We start from the raw sequence: 17,581 nt of genomic DNA on the forward strand, positions 1-17,581 counted from the left end.
CATTCAATTCAACACACATCACATTCAACAGGAAATGCAGACAAAAGTTCTAATCAAAACTCTTATTTTGAAATTAACAAACTAAATTGTAATTTTAAAACTTATTAATCTTAATTTATACATTGACCTTATAGTATTTTTATAATCCACTTAATCTCAAAATCATTTATGGATATTATAATTGCCCTCTTGATATTTTCAAAAATAAAAATTCCCCTTAAAAATTGTGTCCACAAAAACAAAATCACACGCATGTTTTTAAACCCAATCCTTAAAGTTGAATAAAGACCAACTGGATCAATTGGGTTATCAAATTTATCATATAAAAATCGTCAAAATGCACATTAGTAAGACTAAATCTTATTTTGTTCGATGATAATAACCAAACATTCACATTTATTTTTTTATTGACAAAGTGGATAAATTACGTGTTAGATACATATACACCACCATCAAGAATTAATTATCCGACTCATACATTCACATTACTAATAAGAAGACTGACTTGTAAACTTATTTCCACAGTTGAATTTTTTTTTTTTTTTGGCATCATTGTATCTTTTGAACCGTAAACAATAAAAGTCTCTATAAAACATCTTTCGCAAAGTAACCGATACCATCACCCCAGGACTTAATCAATTTTATTTAAAGAAAGACTTGATCACAATAGTAAACTACATGTGGTCCCAATCCCTCATTCCTTCCCGCCATTTTTAAAATCCGGTTACACCGGACCATGTCTTGATAAAAAACGCGGAACTCCACTTCCTTCGCTTCCAAACACAATAAACGTTACTTGCCACCACTTCCCGTTTTCCTTGTTCTTTCTTGCAAGTCATCCACTTCCAATTCACAATCCACAACTCCTTTATAAACAAGAGCACACAACAGAAAGCAATCCTCAAGAATTAATCCAGCAGCAGCATCAACAATGGCGATGAACAATCAGAAGAACATCACTACTGATGCAGAATCCCAAGCAAAACAGCCTCTCTTACCTTCTTCAAATCCTCCAGAAGATGAATTAACTCTAATGGAGAAAGCCATCAGACAAACATTCAAGAGCACATCACATCTAGCAAACCTTTTGCCAACCGGAACCGTACTCGCTTTCCAACTTCTAGCTCCCATCTTCACAAACCAAGGTCATTGTGACTATGCAAACCGGTGGATGACGGCGTTACTCGTGATTCTATGCAGCTTCACTTGCTTCATCCTTAGTTTCTCAGATAGTTTTCAAGATGATGGTGGGAAAGTTCGGTATGGGTTCGCGACGTTTAGTGGTTTTTATGTTGTTGATGGTGCTGCAGTGTTGCCGCAAACTAAGCGATTGGAATACAAGATTAAGTTGATGGATTTTGTTCATGCGTTTTTGTCGGTGTTGGTGTTTGTTGCTGTGGCTTTGTTTGATAAGAATGTTGTGTCTTGCTTTTTCCCGGAGCCGTCGGAGGAGATGAACCAGTTGTTGACAATGTTGCCTGTTGGGATTGGGGTTGTTACTAGTGGTCTCTTTGTTACTTTCCCTCCTACCAGGCATGGCATTGGCTTCCCTCTTTCTCCAAACTGAAACCGTCTTCCTGTTTTATAGAAAGGTGCTTGTTATGTTTATGATTTATTTGTTTTTCACTTTTTTTTAGATGATTGAACTTACATCGTCCTTAGTATGTTGATTGGGAAAAAAATATTCTAGCTTATCAGAATAATATTTACTTGTAAATATAAACTATGATGTAAGAAATAACGTGTTTGTTAATGTCAATATCAAGTTGTTAAAATTGCTTTTAACTTCTCCGTTTACTTTAAGAGAGAATTTGTGTTTGACGAGCCTTTTTGTGATTTATATTGATAGTGATGAGAGCTGACAAATCTATTGCGAGAAAAAAAATAGAAACTAACAAGACAAGCACGCAATAAATAAATTTGACAATATTTGAATACCAATATATAATATAGAAAAACATCCTCATACTCTGGCGATCAATATAAAACTATCCAGAATAACACGGTGTGAACCTTAATATGCAGGCAAGTCTAACTTGTCACATTAAATTAACCATGCCGATAAAATTCTACAGAAACATCAACAATCTTATCATATAGCACACAAAAACAAAAACGATCAAAGCACATGGATGGATTATTTGCGCAAAAACTCTGATGAACACTTGCAAAACAGATTCAGTGATAATAAAAACAAAATTCTTGATACATGTATAGTCACACAGATATTGAATGAGTCTCTGACCACAAATTTTTTAAGTCATACATTATAGCAAGTTGAACATGCTGAGTTCATTTTGCATAAATATAGCAAGTTGGATAGCATTTTGCAACTACCCACATGGTGTGAGCTTCTTGTTGCCTGCTCCCCGAGGATTGTCGTCCTTCCAATCATCCCATGCCCTTGCCTTTTCCTCGGCAGCCTCCTCATCATCACTGGCTGTTATTGGACCATCTTTATGCCATGACGAATTAGATTCTTCAATTAATTTCTTATTCATTTCTTGCCATTTATTCATTATCTCCATTTCACGTAAACCGGCTTGTTCTATGCTCATAGTGGGTAACCTGTCAATGAACAAGTTCAAAATAATGAGGTTACTACATTCAGTGTTCAATTAAAAGAAAAAAAAAAGGGACAGTAAGGAGCTGTCCCAAAATCTTCATTCATACCAATAGGACAAAAAGTCTATCAAGCATTGAAGTTCAAAGCAAATAAAGAAAGAGGAATTATAAAATAAAGATTGTTCATAGCATGTAGTCAACTTCTTCAACAGAATAAGTCCTAATATCTCAACACAAATATTTACATAGCAGGTTCAAAATTAGAAACAAAGAAAAGGAACAAAGCACAACAGTTACTGCTGAAAATAAACGACCAAAGTGAAATATGCATGAACAAGTCTAGAGAAGAGGAATTATAAAATAAGAATTGTTCACAGCATGTAGTCAACTTCTTCAACAGAATAAGTCCTAATATCTCAACACAAATATTTACATAGTAGGTTCAAAATTAAAAACAACGAAAAGGAACAAAGCACAACAGTTACTGCTGAAAATAAACGACCAAAGTGAAATATGGATGGACAAGTCTAGGGAAGGAACAAATCAGGCTTTAATAATTATAAATAAAAAGCAAATATTGACAAGACAATTCCTAAACTAACAACTCTTGACATTGTCTGTGAGTTTGTTATGGCAGAAATTAGACACACTGTGTAAATGATACTCTATTCCTATGCTCAAGACAACACTAACCGTTTCAATAGAAATTGAAGAAGGAAACACCAGACAAGCCTTTTATTTTCAGTATACCCTCCAATTATGTACAACCATGAGTGCCAGCCTTGTGCCAACAATTTTTAAAGAAGGACAACATACCTGTGACCAGGCTGGAATACTCGTGCTGCCATCATTTCTCTTTCACTGGCTAATCTTCCACCCACAAGACTTGCTGGGCCAAATATCATAGGTTGATGTTTATGCTCATGAAATTCTGTAGCCTTTGCTCGACCTTCAATTACATCTTGTGCAAAAGTTGCACATGTAATGGGTTGCATTGGTCTTATAAGTGGTGCTCGACTTGCAGCCTTCTGGTGCCAAGATTCAGCTTTTTTGGCACGCTCATCCAGAATCTCACGAGAAAATTCGTGCTCCCCTTCCTGCAATTGCAGATGGGTCAGATTCACAAAGCTGTACGACAACTAACCCAAAAAAGAAAAGGCTAAATTACATCGCACAAAATTATTTCACTAATCCTTTCAGTTGATACCACAGTTTATAAAACAATCCTCTAATGAATCCTACTCCTAGACATGTCTCTAACCAATCAACTTGAGTTCATCACATTCACAACAGAGATCTGCGTCTGAAGTATGCTAGGAATCGAGGAAGTCATTAATTCTTGATCACATTTGTTTTTTTGCTCAACAATACAGTGAAATATTAAAGAACCAGAAGCACATAAAAACTTGAAGCCATCATATGGCATACCACAATACCCATCAGTTAAAAATTAGATCAATTTCTGTCATCTATATTTGTATATCTTTCCATGTTACTGGATGCAAGCAATAAACTATCTAATATAAAACAATAGTATATCCACAAGGACAGAGATATAACTAACTATACAGAAGTGAATGAAGAATGGGAAAACCTGTGATTGTTTTTCCTTTACTGCAAGTAGCATCTGTTCCTCTTTTTTCAACATGTCAAGGAGATCAAATGCCTACAAAAGAGAAAATTAGGTAAGTCACATCGCCAAACATGATTTATTTAATGTTACTTCTCACATACACAAACTGGTACAACCCAAAGTTTGGTGAACTAACCTTACAAACAGCCAAGGATATTGTAGTTAGCCAAGCCTGCAAGGAAAATATCATACATGTTTATATCAGAGAAAAAGGACAGAATTCAAGAAATGTAACAGTACAACTGGTAGCTAAGACTTTTAACTACATAAAAGCAACCCGATTTATGTCTACCTCACTGTAATATCTCCAACAGAAATTTCAAAAACAATGAGAGAAATTGCACAGATGGAAACCCTAGGCAAATTCCCTAACACCTTGTTTGGTTGGAGGTTTTTAGAGGGGTGGGGGGGAGTTAGGAGGGGTGAAAGTTGTTTGGTTGAGGGAGTGAGGAGGAGGAGGAGGAGTTTGGAGGGGTGTTTCACCCCTCCAAACCCCTTATATCCCACCCCTCCAAATCGGGGTCTTTTGGAGCGGTGAGATTATTAAAACAAATTTTGATGTTTAAATTTTTATGAAAAGACCAAAGTATCCTTTGTCAATTTGAGAAATTACGATAATATCCTTTTTAAATCTAATTTCATAATAACAATTAAAATAATAATAATAATAATAATATAAGAATGATAAACAAATATATAAAATTGAGTTATACAAATAATATTATTACTAATATTAATCTTAATTTTAATTTTAACAAAGTTTGTACAAAATAATCTTTTAGATATGTATAAAAAAGTATTATGATCAATTTTATATAAAAGGGCAAATTAGTAAAATACACATCAGATCTCTCCTCACTTCTCCTCACCTCTTCTTCTAACCAAACAAAAAAAATAGATTACCCCTCCACACCCCTCCATTGAACCAAACATAAAATTTTTTCAAACCCTCCATACTCCTCCCCTTCTTACTCCCCCTCACACCTCCCCTCCCCCCTCCCCCACGGAACCAAACGAAGCCAAACATCACCAAGGCTCGTTTAGATGAAAAGTTGTTGTTGCTATGTCCACAAGTGGATTGAAGTCCATATTCAATGCTTTCATCCTTTGCCATATTATGTCATCTATATTCGATGCTTTCATCCTTTGCCATCTTATGTCATCTTTCAATCTATGGACTCAAATTATATTCATGCCATTAAATTCTAAGCCTAACTATAATGTCATCTACACTTAATTCTTAATAAGATGTTAAATTACAACAAAAGATAATATATGTTTTGGATTTGATCTACTTGCATGCAGATTTATTTAATTTTCCAACATTCAAAGATGAAGCCAAACCTCCCGTTCTTCCTCTCCATCGTCATCCTGCGCATCTTCCTCCCCAACCTCAATTGGTGTTGACAGAGCTGCTGCTCGCAATGACCTGTCACGTCTCTCCTTCCGTTCTCTAATTTCTTGTAATTTTGCTTCAGCAGCTCGTTGGCGTCTGAACCGAGCGATCTTAGATTTGTCAAAGCAAGAAAAAGGAATTTTATGTCAGAGCTACTAATAACAAACCAAGCAAGAACTCATAACAGTTTCAAGCCTGAAACATTGCAATTCCTAGTATGTTATTACATGATAGGTATCAAGGTTATAGCACTCCACTAAATTACCAAAAATAAAGCCTGGGAAATCTGTAAGACACTCATTCATAACCATTCTCTATCACACATATAAGACTGGCATGTGGAACAGAAGGGGTTCAAGTACAAGATCAACACTAATATGGAAGAAAATTTTAACCAAAGATATTAATCTCCATAAATATAAAATTAGGAGTCCTTGAAGAAAGAAATACAAAAAAAAATACCATGTTATCATCATGTGTCATCAGACATCCATGGCCAAAACTAAGTAAAATTAAAGCTATCAAAATTTAGCTATTCTGATATACTACAGGCAACACCTTTCATGCCCCAATAATGCAAACATTAGTAATCGGTGTAATTTATTCAGATGGTCGACTCAAAAACAATTAGGTGGTAATTTATCAAAAGTTCAATAGGGCATGAAAGGTGGTTGCGGATCAGTGATTGATCCTGGACTGCTATATAGTGTAATTGAGATGAAATAAAAATGATAAAGAAATCAACAAATTAGAAATTAGAATATACTGTGGAACCAGACACCAACAAACCGATATTTCAACAGCAAAGACAAGGAAAAAAACACTATACATATTTATATAAGTCGTCATAATATTAGGAAGCATGTTGAACAGACACAAGCAAAAAAAAAAACAAAACAAAACAAAACATAACATACAAAATAAATCTCCTTTACCAACCTTTTTCGCCCTTTGAACAGCTAAAGTATCAGTAGCTCCAAGTGCAGAATTTCCTATCTCTTCTTCAGGAACAAGCTCCAAAGCTTCACAAATGGAAATGAACTCCTGCAAGGCAAAATAAGAAATGGAGACAAAATGCGAATATGTTCAGTCAACAGAATCAAAAGCAATTAATATTTCACATAACTTGCATAAAAACCTAATGCCCACCTTCAATTGGTCCTGGGATTTCTTTAGAACTGGTATCCTGTCATCTTGTGCAACTTTTTCTATCAATTCTCCAAGATAAAATGGAACCTAAAGATAAGAAAATAACAATAGTGACCAAACAATACATAAGAAGAGCAAGGAATGTGAACAGCTCATAGCTATATAGTCACATGGAAGTGATAAGCAATCCTTTGATGACAAAGTCTATAAGTGGTGAGCAATCAGATGTTTGAAGGCTTTAATGCAAATTAAATACTCCCTCCGTTCATTTTAGTTGTCAACTTTATCTAATTCACACCGATTAAAAAAAATTGATCAAAGGTAGTTTGTTACCTATATTTTATAAAAAATTCCATTACTTTCCAAAACTACCCCTATTTAAAACTCCACTAAGTAGAGTATATGATTTAATACTTAGTTGAATATGATTTATTGAAAATTGTACAAGTAAATTAAATTAAAGGGTAAATTTGGGAAAAAAAATTTAATGTTGCACAAAATTTATAATGTGACAAGTAAAAAAAAGAACGGAGGGAGTAAAAAATTACAAAAATAGCATCAGTGGCTAACATTTGCAAGAAGTTGATAGATCACAAATAGTATTGCGGATATGCCAATTAAAAAGAAAAACAAAGGCAACATTAAGTGCACATGATCAAGTGGATATAGCTTTCAGAAAAGAAAGGCATAGTGTTCTATAAAATTTACTAGTTTTATGTATACTTGAGCAACACAATTCAGAAAAATAAAATAAAAGGGTCACTTGCAAATGTAAATACAATCATCCCAAAAAATTCCAAATCTTAATTTTGTGAGAATCAGCATGATCCTAAGGAGATGACTAGAAAAAGTTAGCCTCATTCAATCTCCCCAAAGAATTTCAAGGTCACACCACCATCCAAGTCTTATAAATATGAATGATTGGGTTGAGTATAATGGCAGCAGACAAAATGTGTGTAGAGAAAAAGAAGGTAATTTGACTAAAAGAAATAGATGCAAGATCAAAAAGTGAAACAGTAATAGAAGAGCAAAGAGAGTAAAACATAAGTTGATAATGCCATGTGAATTCCTGGAAAGAGTGGATTTTTAGCTATAGTCTCTGTGAGCATGCCTCTTTTCCTCTCACACCTAATGTAAAAACCTCCTCTTTTTTTCTCAATCTCCTCATCAGTTTTTCTGTCACAAATTTTGTCCATATGCTTTCTAAACTTCATTTTCATTTATTCCGTTTCTCCTTACAGAGTCAAAGACCGTTCATCACTACATCTTGATGCAACCTATGAAAACTTGTCCAACACCATGCTTAAATTTTTACCATGCTATTATTAGATTATCTCTTACTTCAAATAAATGAAAAACATCTTCAACATTAAAAAGGAAAGAAACAACAAATCAATGTCTACAGCTCAAATTCTCATAAAAAATAAAATCACAAAATCGCAAACTCAAATCCCAAAGTTTTCCATCCAAAGATCAAATCTTTTTCCAGGGTAACGAAGACTTACGAGAAGGTACTTAAGATTGGCAGTGCTGACATCGTCTTTGGACTCGTTCGCCGAGAACAAGCCCAGCTTGCTCACCCGATCATCACAGATCCGCAGCGCCTCAATCCCCTTCGTAAGCGTCTCCTGACACCATAACCAAAGAAGCCAATAACCCAAACTCACAGGAGAACAAATACCCATGAACATGTCAAGAGAGATGAAGAAGAAGGATACCTGATCGACGGCGGAATCGGAGGCCGAATGGATTTTGCGGGCGTGCTCGAAGAGCGCCGGGAGAGCCATGTCCTCCATCTTGAATTCAACCATCCTAGACGAATACAGAGCTAGATCCAGGAATTGAGAAACCCTAGAAGAAGTTCTTGGAACAAACGCAGAGAGGCAGAGATAGTTCCAGAAAATTAACGAACAAAAACGAACAGAAATGGGCAACGGAGCCGGGGAGCCGCTTTTTTATACCAACGATTGGGGCGAGTTTCGTCTGCGATGCACGTGATGCCTTTTTCTTATTTATTATTACATATATATATATATATCCTTGAAAATTTAATTATGCAAATGCTAATGATGCCCTAAACCCTCTAAAAATTAAAGAATTTAATTACATCTTTTTAAAACATACCATTCCTTATTTGTGCATCTATGGACCTACACAGATGACCAATCTAAATAGGAGGGGAGTGTAAATAAAAAAGAATTGATAAAATTTATGTTTTTTTTTTACTGTTATGATGAAAATTGAATAGTTGAAATGGAAATCATTTTTTTTAACCCCTCTAAAAATTATAGAATTTAATTACATTTTTTTTAAAAACACACACACATATATATATATAAACCATTCGTCAACTACACATCTATAAGCCTATGTAGATGACCAATTTAAATAGGAGAGGATTTTAAATAAAGGTGGATAGATAAAATTTATTTATTTACACTGTTGCGATAAAAATCCAATGATTGAGATAAAAATATTATATATCACATTTTTTGTTGTGCTATTGTTCATAAGAGCGCACATCACACGGTTTTAAAATCACCATTTACACCAGTCCCTCATACATATATATATATAGACACCATATGTTAAATTTTAGTTGAGGAATGCGTCGCTTTTGTTGTATTTTTTTTAATAAAATATAAATAAACCATGTGTTAGGAACATAAATTAAAATTTAAACTTGCCTCATTAACAAGACACAAATGCTCCACCTGAGATTGTACCAATAGATTAAAAGATCATTAACATTTTTGTCAAAATTTGAATCGCTTCAATAAAGACGTCATTCTATTAAAAAAAAATTCAACATGTGAATAAATTGGCATTTGTAAGGTCTTCATAATTTATAGATCGATTGGTGGTAATTTCTTGCCACAGAGTACCCAATGGCTTCTCAATTAAAGCATTAAAAAAATGTTTCACCATCTGAACAGATACTGTAATTGTCATGGCACAATGATGAATGCAAATATATATACCATAAGTAAAATTTTTACTTGATCCATAATCACAAACAGTAACAATGGGCACAACACAATAAAGGATAATAAGATCTTGCCACTTCTCTTGATTTGTTAGAGAAATTGAAGACTTGTCACTCTGATGGACAGTCTCCTTGCTGAAGGTTAATTTTGAGGACTAAATTCTTCAATGAGTTTTGTTGCTAAGACGACGAGATCTATAAATGAACTGAATGATGCCCGAAGAAATCTAGCCTCCACTGCTTCAAAGCGTCTGATTTGTATTGCAAAAATCAGATAAAAATATATAGCACAGAGAATATATAATGCAGATAGCATGGCGAGGATAAGAATCACAAACTCACACAATAAGTTTGCCATCAGAAACAGATGTATGCCTGCGAACCTTGTCCGGTTGCAACTGAAAACGAGAACGAACATAAATAAGTTATTTTGATTTGATGGAAAAAACAAATAAAAAATAGTGTTTTTCCTCAAACCTCTTGATCAACTGCTAATGCTTCATGGACAATGGTTGCATGTTCTTCCGAACCATAATCCACTTCGAAGTCACTGCTGATATAATTTTAATAAGAGACTAATAGCAACTTGATTTCCAATGTGCAGCATATTACCAATACATTGTTCTTATAGTGCTTAGCCAAATGCATGTCAGAGACTTGTAACAAGTAGAACTCTGGGTTTTGATGTCTAATCATTTTCAACTGGGTCAATAGCAACAGAATTTCCAAAATGCAAGAAATATATTCTTGACTGGCAAATCGTTTCTAAGCTAAATAGGCAAATAGTTTCCAATATGCAGCTTTTTACTGCTTAGAAGTGGTTAGCAGAAAGCATAATCATGGTATTATCAAGAATAGTTACTGCAAGCTTTGATGGGTTGTTACTTCCATGTGCCTAAACCCTCAAGCAGGAAACTACACCAACAGCTCAGCAATTGCTCACTTCCATGGTAATGAAAGTGCCTCTCTAAAAGGAAAGCTTGCGATATTGATAATAACTTCTTAAAATTTTGAAACTTGTCTCTAGAAGATGAGACAATGACAAAAGATGGCTCCAAGAAGATTTCACAAAATATGAAAATAATTTAAAGGATTTTAGTGAAGATCCACAACTTCAATAACAGTTCAACATTTGAAGAACACATCAAAAAATCAAACCCCATTACTTCACATGCTATTAGTCTTTACGAACCAAATATGTCCATTTTAAAATGTGTAAAACCACAAAGTAGAATATTTAAACTATACTAAGCAAAAGCATTTTAGTAAACAACCAATCTACTGTCCATATCAGATAGCAATATGCATTGTGACTTCAATCTATGGAAATAAAGTGTTGTAACTTGTAACTTGAAAGACACTTCTATAACTCCCATAAAACTAGTGAAACAAACAAGCAAATGTAGAACAATGCCAGATACTACATTGAGTCTATGACCTCTTCTACAAAATATCAACAATTTAAAATTAGAAAGAATGTGAAAGGAAGTGATTTCTCAACATAATTACAATAGAAAATCTCTGGAAGGAAATTCCATTAAATTCTGCATCCAAGGTGTATGCTGTATATTATGTTATTTCCAATTTATCATCTACATTTCATTTACTCATTTAATTGTGTTCTTAATTATCTTCATGGAAATGCCAAAACCAAAGCTAAAATCATTTAAACTGAAACTCAAATTTTGTGATAGGGGAGGGGTGAGTATAACAAACATGAAAGGATTGCCTGATGGCATTGTTCAGTATATATAACCAAAATCAATAAGCAAACAATCTATTACAAAGCATTCCTTTGAGGATCACGGATTTACAACAACAACAACAACAACAACAACCAAAAAAAAAAAAACCCAATTAAGAAGCAAATTTTACAATCAGTCAAGGAGGCTCATCTATCACACTTTCATCCCTTAAGTAAGAAGCAATCAATGAAAACAACATGATGTCATCTAAAAAAAAATCATAACCTAAATGTTCAGTGCCACATGTAAACATGGATAGCATGATAGCGTGTATCTATTTGGTTTAGGCTAAAAACTCACCCACATTCTATAGATCTGATTTGCATTAAAAACAGAAGCTTGCAAGATATAGACTAGATATCATTGCAAATCAAAGCTAACCTTTCAGCTTTCTGATCGTAAAATATTATTACGATGCATAGGACAGCATAAATAATGCTTGAACAACCTCCAAAGTTATTAGTATACCACATTATTCTATTATCTCCTCTAAATGGTAGTGGATTTAACAACATATAAAGCCCTTTATACACACTTTGGAAACCTGTACTATTAAAAACACTAAGACAATCATCATTGTCCAATTATAAATTAATTCATTAACCATGTAAAGATGAAAAGGTAAATGGGAAAAGAATCAACAACTAACCAGCTGAAGTCCCAACCAGATGATGCTATGGATGCAACATCTTTGCAAGCTTCAGACACCACAGCTGCCATTATCACCTCCTTCAAGAGAATGAAAAATTAAATAGCCTGGAAATTAAACTAAATATTATTAAAAAAAAGGAGAAAAAAAAAACCACTACTAATTGCATATTGGTTCATTATATATATATCTATATATATATAGGGAAAAAACCAACTTTGAACAAAGAAAAAAAAAAGAAGCAAAAAATTAGTTCACTAAATTAAAATCTCATTTAATTACACAATACATAAGAAGACAAATAGTTCACAAAAGTTCAAACAATTGCATTTTTTTTTAATATGGCAAAAACAAATTGGAGAAATTGAAGATTTAGAAGAACAAATCATTTGAGTGTGTTTTGCTGGAGCTCGGCTCGTTTAAGCTCGAAAGCCCATACTAAACGAGGCAACTCAAGCTCGGATACTTCAATGGTCCTTTGGGGAAGGAGAGGAGAAGTGAAAGAAAGGGCGAATGGAGAGGGGTTGAGAGGGAAAGCATACCTGAGATGACGGAGAAGAAAAGGAGTCACAAGTGCTCACCAACACCGACTTTGTGTGGAAGACGAGAGGAGGTAGGAATGAAGCAAATAGGGCAACGAAGCAGGGAAATTTTCACAGAACCCCTCAGTTTTCTTTTTATTTTAAACCCCTAGATTTATAAATATATATAAAAATGTAAACTACGGACGTTTATAGATACATGAATAATACCAGAACCATTGTACTAGGTGGTTGTTCAATTTATATTTTTTTTGTGTGTGTGTGTGTGGGTGGGGGGTTGCATATGCAGAAGTTGAATTTAAATCCAATGACTGTGCTATGTTTGTAAATGACTCTCCCCCATACATATACATATATATCTATCTATCTATCTTCAACTATATCTAATTGTTTTAATTCGTGACAAAAACTCAAAAGGATTTTCAAATAAATTATAAATAAATTAGCTTCACGCTAGAGGGAATAGTAACTTTTTTTTTTCATCCAGTGAGAGTTTGAGTGATCAATTTTTTATCACAATATTGATTTAGATGAGTGATTTATCTATTTTATTAAAAAAATAAATCTAAATTATTTAAAAATATAATTTGAATAGAGATTTTACATAAAATTAGGACCTAATTTTCCTTTTTCTTTCACAAACTTTTTACCTGTACGTACTTTTCTCTTAGCAATGTTTGTTTGCTTATATGCACCAGCAAAAATGATCAATTGCTATCGCTGCTTATATTTAATACTGTATAAATAAAAAAGCAATGTTTATTTGCTTACATATACTTTTCTCTTCAAGAAAACATTTGAAACTTTACCCAGAAGTTTAAATAATCTTCAGCTCCTTCTCTGCCTGTTGATAGCACTAGTTTGAACTAGTAATTATCTCTCAGGCTAACACTCCTTGTCCCACAAAAGAACAAAAAAAAATTTAAACAATGATGTTTGAATGACAGTGAGTTGGTGATCAAGTAATTCACAAAAATATCATTAATATTTGCTGCCAATTTTCTAACATTACAGTGCTTAAGGATGGGATGTACTTTGCCCTACCAAAACAATAAGCAAAGAGGAATCAAACACCAACAATGAACAAGAAAAAAAATCCCAATTACATTCTGAGGACCAGGCTGAATAACAGTCAAAACAAGGCACTTGATCTGGGATGGGTACATCAGCAGCAAACCGGATCAACTCAAAATGAGGAAAAGATCATAGATGCACCCATAGCAAAGCATCCGAAGGCCACCCATGGACTTAATCTCTCACCTGAATCAACATTATAGTCTTAGTACCAATCCAGAAGTGATGGTGTCCCAAATGACAGATGATGAAAAATCAATAACAGTAAACACGGCATTCAAATATTGCTAGATGTAGCATCAAACTTAAAAAGAGTGTCAAACTATCTGACACTTCTTACCATGTTAAACTTGAATCTATGAAAATCACAAGCACTTAACAGTATTGTATTATGTGGATCCTTTAAGATCGCAAAGTTTAGGTTAATATTTTAGTATTGCTTTGTTTCAATGAATCATTATCATACTCTCTGCCACAAAAACAATTACAGTAGGGCCAAAAGGAAATTAACCATCACTTGGAACAATCAACATGGTTACTTGTGTCAAGAGTAATCTGACATGTTTTGCACAGGGCTAAGTATCAATGGGTTACTGGTCTTGCAATAACTAAATGGCGGAACTTGGAATGAATTAGCCTTGAGCAAAGATCTGTTCAACAATTTGAGGTAGAATAATTAGCTAAAGATCTGCATGTTGAAGAAATGATGCAGATCATGTGTATGGAACACTGTAACATACGTTGTCCAGTGATATGAGAATGGTTGGAAAACCGATTTTTAATCCTTCAAATTAACAAATGGAGTATTTCTGAATTAGTTATGAAAAAGTTATAAATTAACCAATGGAGTATTTCAAATTAACCAAATAACATACCTATTCTAGCTGCCTTCCAGAAGAAGCCACGAAACCTGCAAAAAGGTGAATTTTATTTTCTTTCTTGAAAAAAAGTAATAAATTCGAAATTTAGAGTGCTGCATAGACTATGATCATCTGCCACACTACATAGTATAAGGCATTAAGGATATCAATACACCATAACAATTTACCTAGATCTTACTCATAAGGGGTTGTGGCTCAACTAGGTTATAGTTTGACTAATTTCACAAAGATTTGCGATGCACATAGGTTTAGACTTTTTTACCAAATTCAAATGTGTAACTTCACACAATCAGGAATCGAATCAAGCCTTTACAATATTATAAGGGCAAATGATGGCTGTTATGGGAAATAAGTATAATGCCTGGACAGCTAAATGGTATTTTTCTTGCTGTGTTAGGATTAATATTAAGAACCAATCAAAGCAGGGACAAGCAAGGTCAGGAAAACACCATATTTCCAAACTTCACGTAAATTAATTCAAGGAAAGTCCTTAAATCTGAAATGGACTTCTTTATTTAAATTTACAATTTTACAGCCAAAAGAAAGTGTGTTAGTTGCAGAATATCCACTTAAGTAATGTTACACAAAAAGAATTTTACTTCTAAAACATCAATACTATAAGCAAATATTGAGGCTTGCTTTTTTTAAGGTCTAATGACCTCAAGGATGGATGTAATAAATCCTCTTTAACCTTAACATCAGTGCATTTGCTTTAATAATCAACATCATGTCTTTGACAATCCAAAATCTAAATATAAGGAAGTGGTGAAAAATATCTGAATGCAAATTATGTTTATTAAGTCCAAATTCTACAAGCCCATCAAATCTTAATAGTGGGATAGAAAAGGACACGCAAAATCCTCAAATTGTGAGAAAGAGTTATTGGACCGATCAGATCTGAACTATGAAGTGTCACAAGTATAATAGTGAAAAGCCAAATTGAACAAGGAGAATTATCATGAATAGTTTCTTAGAAATCATATCTGATAGAGCACAAAACATAATACCTCATGTTTAAAGGAAATATCATCAATCATATTTTCTATTATCATGAAAAATATTTGAACCCATAAATTAATCCAAACCATTACAAAAAGCTAAATTCAACCATTATTATCTAACAAAGTAAAAGGCTAGACAAAACACTGCAAATAGAATGCTGTTGTATCCTGCTGAACAACAATACAATAGAATACCAGAGGCTGAAAAACTCAATCCAACTCCCAGGGGAATCCCCTTCATAGAATTGTATATGAATCGACTTCACAGTCATCCCACTAAGTCCATGCCACTGATCAATGAGTCTTTTTCCTTTGAACTTTAAGCAGCTAATATCTAATTTTGCATCCGAACTTGAGCCTTGAACATCTCATCATCTATCTAACCAATTTTCACACTCAAAACCTAAAATTCTTGGCTACCAGGAATCAAACAAATCAAAAGGACAAATTTTGCATGGACTCTCTGGGAAAAAATACACCTTTATGCAAAGCCCAAGGCCAATCTACGGTTATAAGACTAAAAGACCTAGAATCAGCCACAGATCATGAAAAAACCCTAACACAATTGAGGTGATCATTGAAATGATTCTAAGAACATTACCCAGTTCGATGCTCAAGGATGGCAGGGAACTGCATCTTGATGTAGGAGCAGGTGCAGATCACCAGCAGCACCACCGTCAAGAACGAATGGAAATTGAACAGCGCCGACTGCCACCATGAAAGCACACATCAAACTCCAATCAAATGCTCAAAATTAAACAAAATACTGCACAAAATGAACAAAATTTTGGATCTGATTCGTTACCATAACTCGATTCTTCTCCTGATTGATGAATCAATGCAGCGGGAGGAGCAGTGAGAGATCAGATTGGGTCGGAGATTTGAGGGTTCTAAGCTTCCCGAGTTCTGAAACTTGTTTTCATCTTCCTACTTTACAACAGAGGGCGGTGGAAGAGGAAGGGGCTTCTGTGGAAATATTTTCCATTTTTTTAATAACTAATATAATTATGAAATTTTGGATATAAATATTAAACCTTCACGCAATAATGCTTTTATGAAATTTTATAAAGCTTAAATTTTTTTTTTCACTTAATAAAATTATTTAAAATTTTGGCTTTTTTTTTGTTTTATCTAATTTAGATAGATTGATATATCGATAGTAATTTAAATAATAATAATAATACTGTTCCTAAACAACAACAATAATAATATTATTATTAAAAGGTTGAGATTGCAATGAATTTGAAGATATAAAAATCAATAAAAAAAAGTAAAATTCAATAAATTATCCTTGAATTGATATGATAGCAAATGGAAAAAAGTTTTTTTTTTTTTATTAACAATTTTTCTTTAAAAAAATAGGAATAAAACATAAATTCAAATTACTTTTAATTTATAAAGAGAATGAAAAACTAATCCTTCAATTGCAGAAATTGTTATATTAAAAACATTTATTTTTTTATATTAATAAATTCAATGGTAGTTTTTTCTCACTTAACAATAGGCAGGAATTTGGAAACTGTAACTGATCCTCATAGTATACAAGTGACTAGAAGGCACATCTCTATGAACCATACACCACTTAGTCTGCATCTTGTAAAATAGTGGCAGGAATGTTTTGATATTTTAAACCCATTAAAATTTTCAATAAACCAATTTCTTTGAGATCATTCCAACTGGAATAACCAGTTTAAAAAAAAAAAAAAAAAAATCTAATTAATTCAATTTGAGAAGTGATCAGTGTTGTGTTCCTTTGGTCTTCACCTTTCCAGATGTTGTTTCTGGATTATATCCTAAATGATGTGTGATAAGTACTCAAAATATTTACTATTTGATCTAGTTTAGTTTGTATTAAATTTGACTTTAATTGTCTGTCACACATGCCACAGCTGAAAACACATTTAAGCATGTTATTTTCATGCTTGGATTAGATTTAGTTAAAAAAAATTGCAGACAATTC

At 33.4% G+C, this 17,581-nt stretch overlaps 4 protein-coding genes across 7 annotated transcripts; 1 reads left to right on the forward strand and 3 right to left on the reverse strand.

Moving 5' to 3' along the window:
• Window positions 1-753: 753 nt before the first annotated feature.
• Window positions 754-1,760, forward strand: LOC120261810 (protein DMP6-like). Its single transcript, XM_039269804.1, has one exon. It carries the CDS (start codon window positions 932-934, stop codon window positions 1,565-1,567), a length of 636 nt encoding a protein of 211 aa, XP_039125738.1. The 5' UTR covers window positions 754-931; the 3' UTR covers window positions 1,568-1,760.
• Window positions 1,761-2,113: 353 nt separating this feature from the next.
• On the reverse strand, window positions 2,114-8,694 carry LOC120262166 (PP2A regulatory subunit TAP46). Its single transcript, XM_039270239.1, has 9 exons — window positions 8,462-8,694; window positions 8,249-8,371; window positions 6,744-6,830; window positions 6,534-6,638; window positions 5,543-5,704; window positions 4,335-4,370; window positions 4,160-4,231; window positions 3,382-3,662; window positions 2,114-2,568 (listed from the first exon to the last, which is right to left on the reverse strand). Exons 1-9 carry the CDS (start codon window positions 8,552-8,554, stop codon window positions 2,334-2,336), a joined length of 1,194 nt encoding a protein of 397 aa, XP_039126173.1. The 5' UTR covers window positions 8,555-8,694; the 3' UTR covers window positions 2,114-2,333.
• A 945-nt stretch (window positions 8,695-9,639) lies between these two features.
• Window positions 9,640-12,785, reverse strand: LOC120260691. Of its 4 annotated transcripts, none has more exons than XM_039268234.1 (5): window positions 12,666-12,785; window positions 12,124-12,203; window positions 10,207-10,279; window positions 10,072-10,127; window positions 9,640-9,980 (listed from the first exon to the last, which is right to left on the reverse strand). In XM_039268234.1, the coding sequence occupies exons 2-5, from the start codon at window positions 12,192-12,194 to the stop codon at window positions 9,872-9,874; spliced, it is 309 nt and encodes a 102-aa protein (XP_039124168.1). In that variant the 5' UTR covers window positions 12,195-12,203; window positions 12,666-12,785; the 3' UTR covers window positions 9,640-9,871. The 4 variants fall into 4 exon arrangements, with proteins under 4 accessions (XP_039124168.1, XP_039124166.1, XP_039124167.1 ...); XM_039268232.1 differs by having other exon boundaries at window positions 10,207-10,282; XM_039268233.1 differs by having other exon boundaries at window positions 10,207-10,282; window positions 12,124-12,230; window positions 12,666-12,771.
• Window positions 12,786-13,616: 831 nt separating this feature from the next.
• On the reverse strand, window positions 13,617-16,597 carry LOC120260477 (protein kish-A-like). The gene is made up of 4 exons (XM_039267959.1): window positions 16,427-16,597; window positions 16,223-16,329; window positions 14,615-14,649; window positions 13,617-13,925 (listed from the first exon to the last, which is right to left on the reverse strand). Exons 1-4 carry the CDS (start codon window positions 16,427-16,429, stop codon window positions 13,852-13,854), a joined length of 219 nt encoding a protein of 72 aa, XP_039123893.1. The 5' UTR covers window positions 16,430-16,597; the 3' UTR covers window positions 13,617-13,851.
• Window positions 16,598-17,581: the final 984 nt, after the last annotated feature.

Source organism: Dioscorea cayenensis, chromosome 5 (genome assembly GCF_009730915.1).
Source record: "Dioscorea cayenensis subsp. rotundata cultivar TDr96_F1 chromosome 5, TDr96_F1_v2_PseudoChromosome.rev07_lg8_w22 25.fasta, whole genome shotgun sequence".
NCBI classification, from domain to species: domain Eukaryota; kingdom Viridiplantae; phylum Streptophyta; class Magnoliopsida; order Dioscoreales; family Dioscoreaceae; genus Dioscorea; species Dioscorea cayenensis.